The 10976-nt window shown below is 38.9% G+C and overlaps 1 protein-coding gene across 2 annotated transcripts; it reads right to left on the bottom strand.

The window, feature by feature from the left end:
• Positions 1-2064: 2064 nt before the first annotated feature.
• Positions 2065-10752, bottom strand: LOC120414004 (putative protein TPRXL). Of its 2 annotated transcripts, none has more exons than XM_039575017.2 (2): positions 10181-10752; positions 2065-9835 (listed from the first exon to the last, which is right to left on the bottom strand). In XM_039575017.2, the coding sequence occupies exon 2, from the start codon at positions 8853-8855 to the stop codon at positions 8151-8153; it is 705 nt and encodes a 234-aa protein (XP_039430951.1). In that variant the 5' UTR covers positions 8856-9835; positions 10181-10752; the 3' UTR covers positions 2065-8150. The 2 variants fall into 2 exon arrangements, with proteins under 2 accessions (XP_039430951.1, XP_039430952.1); XM_039575018.2 differs by having other exon boundaries at positions 10591-10752.
• Between the last annotated feature and the right edge of the window lie 224 nt (positions 10753-10976).

Genomic DNA, 10976 nt, shown 5'->3' with positions numbered 1-10976 from the left:
ATGAATTGTTTGATAAATTTATCAACTCCAAAACCCTTACGCATTTGATGTTAAATTAATCGTCATACTATTTTTACAATCAATTGTTTAAAAAAGTGCGTTTAGGGAGACTTGATCCCTGCATTTTTAAAGTCACTGGAATCAGCCTCAAGATTATTGAATTGGGCTGGGTTTTCATACATAGTTTCCTTTAATATAGTTGTACATAACTTACTGCAGTTTGAACTTTTTTTCAAAAGTTTTGTAAACAAAAATTTCCAGCTTTTGTAAACATGCTTAATTTTGGTCTAAAAAATAATATTTTAAGTTTTTAAATATTTTACATACTAAACTTGTTATATTTTGAACACAAACGTACAGGTTTTATGTGAAATTGCTGTAACTTATAGAAAATTAAAAGTTTGGATGAATAAGAAACATTTTGCTTAAGATTTCTTCAAAATGTTGAAAGGGGATCAAGTTACCCCTAACATTTTTAAAATGCCGGTTTAAAATATTTTTTAAAAACGCTTGGTATTATTCGAAGAGTTTATCTGATGAAATACCCTTATCAGCCAAACATAGTTGAATGTTTAAGCATTCAATTCATGCAAAAAGATCATAGTTTTGTGAGAAATTGACAGAGTTATGTGCGATACAAAAAAAGGGGATCAAGTCTCCCCACTCTCCCCTACAGATCAAATGATTTTTTTTTATGTGAAGGTCTCGGGACCAAAGAGCTTATAGCTTAAAATATCATGTATCATCTAACATATCCAAAAAAGTGGGAAATCCATTAACAGGATTCAGAGATATGTCTTAAAAAAATTGGATATCGATATATTAATCGAACTTATAGTACCATGCTTCTCCACTTAAAAGAGTTTCCAGTTCATTTTGCTGGAGACGAACGGCACATTTTTTAAAGATAATTTTGAAATTAAGTTTATGGATAATTTAGAGGTTATGAAATCTTGACACAAAGCGTGAAACTTTTTATTAAAATGTCAACGTCATCATTTATTTGGAAAAAATGTTTTCCAAAAATTGGCTCTCGTTCCTTTCTTGACTTCTTGATTGGTTCAAACTACTAGTTATCATATCCATTTAAGCACCAAATACGAATTGTTATTTAAACAGGGGCTATTTATTTCGAACAGGGACTTTTTGAATTCCAACAGGGACTATTTCTTTCAAACTCAAAGTATGATTGGATACAATACAGTCCAGACTCGATTATACGAAAAAAAAATCACTTCGGATAATCGAATCACGTGAATTTTTTTTCGCGGTCTTATATTTGATTGTCGAGCTTCATTGATATGATTTAGAATTTTTAAATCCAAAATGCCATATGGCGCTAACGAAATATCCAACTATTCAAATTTGACATAAATGGGGTCACAGAACTCAAGTTTTATGTTAAAAATAAGAAATGAAAAAAACGATACATTTTTTTTTGTTCGTGATTCGATTAGCCAAAGTCCCATACAAACCATCGGATAATCGAACTTCAGATAATCGAAACTTCGAATAATCGAGGCTTCGGATAATCGAGTCTAGACATAAAGTTCGACTAACAACGTTATCTTCAGAAGCGATCATTGACGCTCCATCGTTCAACATGATGCAATCCAAACTAAAGCAGATATTAGTCATCACTTTTATTACGCGTGAGTGGTGAAATTCCCAGCCCAAGTAAAACACAACCAGTATTCGTACTTTATTTGCTCCAAACAAACTCAGCTAGGCGACGAGCTCCACTGCCCATCCCTTTGCGTCCACGGGCGTTGATTTGAATTTTTTGTTTTGAACAAGGGGTTGGAAACTCTTAGAGCTATATTTATTATGTTCACCAGTATATCAAAATATATGTTAGTATACTTATTATTTCCTTTACATATCGCCAGTATACTTACCAATATACTGAGAGTATCTTTAATATACTAACAGTTTATTGCTTTTCGGTTAGTATACTAACAAGTATACTGGAATATCGTTAGTATACTCAGTATTCCTAAGTAATATTAGAGTTTCCAGCCCCTTGGTTTTGAATTTTTTTGAACCATAACTCTTTTCAACTCATTTGGTCGGGCCCCGCGGGGGGGAGTCGTCAATTTTAAGGGCTGGAGTGGGGGGCTTCCGCGGGACCCTAGGAAAATTTGGGAAGTGGGGTAGGGAATAAGGGATGGGATGTTGGGGGGAGGGGTTGTTCAGGAGTTTTGGGGAAGTCTAGTTCGTTGGGGTTGTATTGCTTTTGGTGGTCTTTACGTGGAAGGGAGGAGGGGGTGCTGGTTTTGTTTTGTTTTATTTTTTCGTATTTTTTTGCAAAGTAGAATAGATTTTTTTTCTCTACTTTGATCTTTTTTGACGAATGGACTGAATTTTTTTCCACTCGTGATCTTTTTGCATAAAATTTCAATGAATCACAATAGTTGTATTGTTACAATTTCAACAAAAGATAACTAAACTGATTTTTTTTCTCATCTGATGTTACAATTTTTTCCTTAAAAGTCGAAAACAATTTCCTGAATTACATTATTTTTTTATGTAACGTTTCTTACAAGCATGAACAATTTTGAATCGTTTTGTATCTCTTCAATTTTATATAGAACCTTTTTTGTCTGGAAAGCTGTGAGATATTTCGTGACTACAGTAATTTATGATTGTTGATACAGTACATGGCGAATTGTTTGTTTCTTTGTTTTGTTTTTTTTTTGTTATAAGGAATTGGTTCAAATTTACTTACTTGTTCGTTACAAAAATCTAGTACAGATTTATCGTTGCAGCGTCCGCAGGACTCGAAAGCCCCGCGGAGCACTTTTTTAATAGTCACTGCTTTTTACCAGATACGTTGATTTTGCCTCTGTTTTTCGTGAATCCATCCAACAATTTAGAAAATTCCATCTCATTACTAGCTTGATGCCTCTCGAAAAAAGCAGTACCATTAAATGAATAGGGATCACAGAACAATTACGAACATTTCTACCTTTTTTGTCTCATCTCTATAGTTTAAATTCTAATATTTATTACGCTTAAGAATCTAAAGGTTTCTTCCACCTTCCATCGGTTATTATTACAATCTCATTTCTCTTCTCTCTGTTGATGTTGATTTTGTGGATTTACTTGACCATTTCCGGTCCTCTCTTTAAAAGCAAAGCAGTACTCACGCGCAGCATACATTTTTGTTTATTACATGCCTCTTAGTTAATTTTCTGTGTGAATGGGAATATTTTCATCAACAGACCTGTCTACAATTTCTCTGTAATATACAGAAAAAAATAATTGAAATGCGATTTCTCGTATGTGCGTGTGAGTTTACATGACTTTCCTCATGCTACTAAAAGTGCTGCTTCTTGCCTTACTCCTCCATTTATGATGCCTTCTTCTTCTCTCTTTCCTCAATATGCTTAGCTTTGTCTGCTATTATTTTACACACATAGATCTCCAACCACTTATACGTTATGTGTTTTGCATTTTATTTTCTCCAAAAAAAAAAAAATAATAATAATATTTAGCAGTATCAGCTGTTTCTTTTAATTACTTATATCGCAGATTAATGTTTCTTCTTTCGTTTTTCGTTTGCTTCTTCTCGCGTCGAATCGAATGTTTGCTTCGTGTGTGTCTGTGTGTGACTTTATTGTTTGTGATCAATCAAGCAGTTCAGTTTGATTTCTCGGCGCTCTACTAATGGCATCGCGAAGCAACCAATATTGTACAACAACACAACTTTCAAAACGCGTTTTCGAAACGGAGGGTCGGCAAGGCGTTCATTATCCAGACTGGCAGACGGTTTTAGTTTTTTTTGTGTTATTTTTTTTCCTTTAGTTGCTTAATTATTGCTAGGGTAAAACTAAAAAAAGTAAATAGAGGGGAAGCTCGATGTAGGGGTACGAACGAGAACGTATTTTAGGGTAGAAAACGCGAAGGCTTGTGCACCCACCTTAGCGTTGTTGGCCTTGCAGTCTTTGTGACGCACCAAGGCTATCAATGCTATGGTGAAAGGAACTCAGCTGTCAACTTTCAGTAGGGTGTAACCTTGGATGTAAACACGCATCTCAACTAGCTCAGATTCAATGTAAACATTTATCGTAGTAAGCGGGTGAACTTTTTGTTTACATCCAAGGTTATACCCTTTGGAAAAGTTATCTTAGAACTTGTCAAGGTGCACGAGTTCTTCGCTATAATTTGAAGAGTTTAATATTTTTTCTTTAAAAAAGCAAACACTCACAAGTGCGTTCGCTGAGAAAAGGTTCACTTTCAGGTACAAATTTACCCAACAGACAGGAAACCATAAATTTCTATTGGGACTAACCCAACCTTTTGGCAGGTAGAAAACAGGGCCAGATGTTCGTTCTCGTTTCCGCTCGGAGTTTCGAGTTTCAAAGCAGAAGGTACAGGAGAAAGCAGGATAGGACCACAGAACCGTTTGGGTTTTGAGCGCCTTTTTTCACTTGCTGAACAAGCGTCGTTTTTCGGCTGCTCCCAAGATATATAGGTAGAAAGTTTTTTTTTGTATTTAGAGCTAGAGTTGTTTGTAAAGCGTAACTAAAAAGGTTTTTTTTTACGCCAAACCCGTCTGAATAACGAAGCCGTAGTTTCTGTGCCAAATTTTCGCGATTCGTTCGACTTGAGATAAGAAACACAAAATTCACGATACTTTGTATCATCGGTACTGTGTTATTGTTTTTGTCAACGAAAGAACACTCAACAATACAATATTCTAGAGTAAAACAATATGCAACGTTTTTTGCATGCGATCTACTGCAGCTTTTCGGTTTGGTATTTTTTTTAATGAATTTACGCGGTTTGGTTTGTGGTGAATTGGGGGGAAAATAGAGCTTGTCTTTTTTTACGAACAAGCGTGTACGTGGCTATCTTGTAGAGAGTTTGAGTGTTCAAAGTTTGGTAAATGTTCATGTTTTCAATAATTGCTGTATTTATGGGTGATCTGTTTTGTTTTGCTTAGCTTCTATACATACAATGTGTGTAATTCATTTAGTTTATCCATCTTTCATGGAAATTTCGTACAAATTTTGATAGTCTGTGTGTGTCGACAAAAAAACTGAGAGGAACAAAACAAAAATATTTTGAATAATTTTGAACCAGCGCGCACTGCGCAGGACCGTTACGACCCTGGGAAACGAAAGCGATGTTTTCGTTTTTCCTTCAGAAATCGATAACCGGGTTCACACACTGGCGCTGGGAGGTGAACTACAAATCGTTAATGATATACTTGAACTTTTTTTAAAAACAAAAATATTAAGGAGAGGAACATGAGATCAAACGTATATTTGCAGCGGGATAGGTAAAAAATCTGATTGAAAATACGAATTTAAAGATAAACATAAAATCTAGATTGCAAATGTTGACTCATTTTTCGTATGTTTATGTGTGTGTGTGCAATATAAATATTACATATCTGTTTTGAAATTTTAGCTTGGTCTGAAACGAAAAAGAACTTTCCGAGCTACAAACGTATTTGTAATTCGTGTTTTGTGAGACAATTTTTTCCATAAATTTTATTTTCGAATCTTAGATATTGCACTGGGCTAAAATATTGATTTTGCGCTGAAATTTTGATTCAATTCCTATTGACACATGCGTTTACGCACGAGCTTGAAGGTATAGGTGAAAGGAAAGTAAAGAAATGAAAATCATCTGGCCGCCAGCCGTCGCGAAGCGATCCAGACGTACCAGGTTCGCTTCCCGCTGGTCAGCGGTGAAAAATACTTTTTCTTCTTTTTCTTCTCATACAAGTTTAGCAGGGCGGAGTTATGATGTTGTTGTTGTCTTATTTATCTGCGCTGATGTAGGGTTTCGTCTACTCTCCATTTTGTAAAAATTACTAGAAGGCACACTCCCTTTTACCGTTTTTTTCATTAAAGGTTTAAAACTGTGCTATATACAAGAGATTAACGTCTCCAAAAATTTTGGAACCAAGCAGGAAAAAAGAAAAGAAATAAAATCCACAAATGCACTTGTGCATGAATAAACACCACGAATTAAATAACTTAGGATCAACTAAGAAATAAAAAAAAAGAAATCTTTTGTGGCAAAGTTCTGTTTCAAACTCCGCCCCCCTGAGAGATGGCCCATGTCGCAATTTTGTGTGATCTTGCCGGCAAACTATCTCTCCTGCAAAAATGTGTCTTCTTTTTTGTTTTCGGAGTCTCCAGCTTTCCGACCAGCTGACGAGTAAACGAGAAAGCTTGTCCACATGTCCAACATACGAACTAACTTTCAGCACCCTTCATCATATGCTTTCACAATCAATGTGTGTGTGTTTGTTGTTTGTTTTCAAGTTGGTTTTTGTTTTCATGCGTTTTTATCAGTTAGTGATAAGTCTTTCGATTCTCGTTTTGTTTTTGTTTTAATATATTGTCACACACAAACATTCTTCTTCGCTTTCTCTCTCGCTCTTTTTCTCTGTAACACTCAACGTTATCCTGTATTTTACTAATCGTCTCCAATCCAACTCTTCTACTCAATCTCCCTTTCTTTCTCTGTCACATTGTAATGTGTGCTTTTATGTTTCTGCAAGTTTTGTTTTCTGTATCATCTTGGATTCCGTCCAGAGTGTGTTTGATTTGCTTTGCTGGTTATTAGTTGTAAAACATACATTTAATAGTTCGATTTTGTACTGTATTTGTTTTCCTTTCTTTCTCTCGTGTTTCTACACGTCTGTGTTTGTGTATGTGTGTGTGTGTGTGTGCTTTTAAACGACGGCAAATGGCGCACCGTGTACAAACACACACACACACGGCTACACACATGCACACACGTGTTAGCTCTGTCTGTATCGATTGGAAGCCACAAACCGATGCGCAATTGACGGTTTTCAGCTTAGTTTGCGAAAAGTTTACAATGTTGTTGAACTGGGGTGGTGTTTGGAATGAAGTACGTGCGATAATTGGCTAAATTTCAGTGCCCTCCATCAGCGACACATGTCGGGCAGACAGCTTTGAAATTTTAAAAAATTATCACCATTGTTGACAAGAAGAGTGAAAGAGTTTGAAGAAAATATACTTTTATTTTAAAATTTAAACACCAATTGCGCACGGGTTTGCACACTGCCAACTGGTGTCGATACTGGCGTGTGTGTGTGTTAAAAGCGCGTTTTTGGTCTTTGAGTTCACTTTTTTTCGTACGTTCTAACTGTATTTAAATTGTTTATTCATCGCCTCTTTAAGGAAACACGAAAGCACCTCGAACATTTGTTTTATACTCGGGGAGGTGTTTCGCGTATTTAAAGCACACACACCCGCACTCACGAGTGCGTGTGCACAAATATAAAATTGAAAACAATGAAAAATGACTACACATGTACAATGCAAAAGTAACAATTTTACGTGCCTAATATTGTGATTTCTCTGCAGGGGGAACGGCACGAACAGAAACTAGTATTTTTTGTTGTTTTTAAAACGGCCAATAAACCACCCTTTTGACGTTCAGTCCCGTCTACAATCTAGTTCACACAAACGGAAACGATCATCACAATCGTGGGTTGTCGGTCGGATATCGATATGACATCGCACTGACAAAGTTGGCTGGTGAAAAAGGATCTAAGAATGCACCGAAGTCTGCTGCTGATTTATTGGTCGCTTTCAAACCCAAGCATATAATTTAGTTTGGAATTTTGACTGTCGTAAGAGGATGGACATGGTTCGATGAATACTTTGAATTGCAGTTGTGGAATATTAGGTCACGTGCCCAGACCACCCTGCAGAGAAGCCAGAAAATGAGGCTTACAGAAATAATTGAATTTAGGATATAATCATTTGCAATGGCCGATCAAATGACCCCATAAGTGTCACGTTTTGATATTTAAAAATAAAATATTAAAAAAAATAGTTTTACACAACTAGAATCGACAATCATCAAAATGGTTGTTGTTTTTAGTACACATGTTTCAACTCACTTGAGTCGTCTTCGTCGTGACGCAGGCTGCCTTCGATCGTTTGCGATAAAAATGTTTTCTTTTGTAGGTTTGGTTACTGGTGATGAAGGGTTAAGTTTTGTATACAAAGTTCTGGGAGTTCTGATGGAGACGGGGGTGGCGCAGATTAATCTGCCTCGGTTTGGATGAGCAGCGATCTTGGCAGCGTACAGTCACCAGCCAACAACAACGACGGTTTGGCCTATAGTATCGTTTACAGTACGCGTCCTGGTTAGGCTTGCACGTTGAGGATCATCTTCAGGTTGTGCGCGAAATCCACGTGTCGGTTAGCCTTGGCCGCGGCTACGGCACAGGACATGGCCGGTTTCACCACCGATTTGGCGGCGGTGGCCGCTTTGGACCTGGACGATGACGATCCCTTGCTACTGGCATTCTTGACGGTCGGTGTTGGCTTGCTGATGGATGTCTTCGAAGTGTTGTTGGGGGCTGATACTTGCGTGGTTGACGATGACGATGACGATGATGCTGCGGACGATGTCCAGTGGACTGGAGGTTTGGGTAAAGCGGTGGGCGCCGGTGCGTCGTAACACTTGCTACCAGCAAAGTGGGAAAAGTTAGGTGGCGATCCGGCCAACATAGCGTTGAAACCACCACCGGGACTCGTACGCTGATAGCTGGTACTGAGATTAAAGCTATGATTCCGTCCTCCGCCGTTTGGCGTGCTGGTGCTGTAGTAGCTTCCACCCTTACTGCTAACGGGCGACGTCGACGATTGTACTATCGGGATCGCACTCGACGAGGAGATGCTCCGGAAGTAGGTCGCGCTGGGCGACTTTTGACCCCGGTTCCCATTGGCAGCGTTGTTTCGCTTACCACCACCACCCCCACCGCTTACCTGCTGTGGACTGTGATTGTTGAAATACCGTTCGGCATTGCTGCCGCCGTTTTTGCCACTCCGGTTGTGCGAGTTGGTCATCTTGGACTCGTTTCCACCTTTTTCTTCTTCGTTTCTTCCTCAGCTAGCACGCACACTCACTCTGGTGTATCAGTCAATTGTTTACGGTTACGCTTTAAAACTATTATCACACTTTATTATTAATTTGTTAAATATAAACTATATTTACTTTGTATCATCAATTATACTGCTTCAGTTTATGATTCTTCTTCTTCTTTTAGTGAAATTTTTCTTCTTTTGATATTATTTTATTATAAAAATATCTCGATACTAAAAGAAAATGCAGGATACACAACATAATCGAGTGCAGATACACGAATCTTTGTGATTTGTTTTCCTCTTTCACCTTTGCTTCACTGATGATATAGGTATACGTTCCACAACTACTACTCCTCCTTCTCGTCGTACTCTTTGTTCGCCTTGAAATGCTACACTTTCTTTTTGCGTCTTCCAGCAAACACTTGCAGATTTCATCAATAACCGTGTCTCGCTCGCCGTCTTCGTCTGCTGCTTGACCTCCGCTTCCGGCTACCTTGCTTCGCGCAGAGCCAAATTCGCACTTCCGGGGGAGGGATATTCGATATTCTTCGTCACAAATACTTTCCAGAGGCTTCCTTCCACGGTTTCTCGCTGGAACCCGCGGGATCGCTTCTATCACAGAAATATTACACGGAACTAGCAAATATTCTTCTCCCCTTTTTGTCTTCCTGGCGAAGCGTTGCTCCTGCCGCAGTAGCTCGTCAACACACAGTGTGCCTTGACTGTTCGACGCAAAAGAGCTCGCTTCTTTGTTCTCTGTCGCGGTCGTCGCAGTCGTCGTTCACACTTACAGCAACGTGACTCTTGAGCTTGACTGTGTGCGTTCAGTGTACCAAAGTAGGCTTCGTTCCACACTGTTTCCACAGTACGTACTTTACGTGATGCAAAATCTGTAGGAAACACTTTCGAAACAACACGCCGCGTGGTGTGTGTGTATTGGTGATGGGGGCCGATGTCGCACTCTACACAGAGGAAGGGGAAGAGAGAAAAAAGAAGAATAAGCTGGATGGAACCAGTTTGTGGGGTGTACGTGACGTTGGGTCGGGGTAGTGTGCGTGAGAGCAGACATGTTTTGCTCCTCGTCGGAGGGGGTAATCCACCACACCAACGTTCGAACGTTGCCATCTGCGTAGTTTCACACCAAAAGCCCCAGGTTTATACATTTGGTGACGTAAAAGAAACAAGATGGCGTCCCAGTTACTGAGCGATTTTTCTTCAAACATGTAGCTCTGCTGCACCTTGATATTTTTTTTTGGTTGGAAAATCGAAAAAATACCGTTGGAAAGCGTGAAAAATCGTCAAATTACCTCGGAAAACTGCGAACAAGACCACACGCACTGTGTCTACAAGTTCTGACCAGTGTTTGCCAACTTTTTCCTAGCACACTTTGGACGTTCACACTCTGGCTTTTGGTTGCAAAATTGCCTCAATTTGAACATCAAATTACGTAGACATTAGATGATTTTATCTGCTTGTTGTAATCACATACAATTTCAACACAATCAGGATTTCTAGAATTACGACTGTTTTCGCTCCACGTTAGTCGGGATGATAAAAACTACACTAAGATTTAGAAAGGGGGGCTGCTGCTCTGTCTCTCTCCCTTGGACGCGCAAAACCGAGCTTCCAACCAACAAACTTTCGAAAAATATTTCCCAATTTTCAGCACGCCGACAAATTTCACACTTTTTTGTAACTTTTCCAAAACGAAACTCACTGACTATTTTCCCAATCCTTGCGCACTTTACTCAAAACGGGTTCTGTTTGTATGTGTGTGTGTGCCGAGACCTCTAGCGATCACACTTCGCTCGCTCTCTCTCTCTCGTCTCTCGCTCGGGTCGGTTCTGCGATCCGTTCACATTGACTCTCTTCTTGCAACTGGCAGAGGGTCGGGCTAGGTCAGCTCGGTTTAGCAGGAAAATTTCGTGTCACTCGGGGTGGGGGGTTTTTCCTCTACCATTGGTGTTTGCTAGTGTTGCCTGATCGGCGTGGTGAGTTTGTTTGGCCGCCAGGTGTCACTTTTTGGTAGAAATAATTATTTTGGGTTTTTTTTGTTATTCAGACAATTTATGACTAAGAAGTTTTGTTTTATTGTACCTGGTA

The sequence above is a fragment of the Culex pipiens genome, chromosome 3, assembly GCF_016801865.2.
Source record: "Culex pipiens pallens isolate TS chromosome 3, TS_CPP_V2, whole genome shotgun sequence".
Classification (NCBI taxonomy): domain Eukaryota; kingdom Metazoa; phylum Arthropoda; class Insecta; order Diptera; family Culicidae; genus Culex; species Culex pipiens.
Note: the sequence above shows the minus strand (reverse complement) of the source record. Positions and strands in the feature narration are given on the sequence as shown.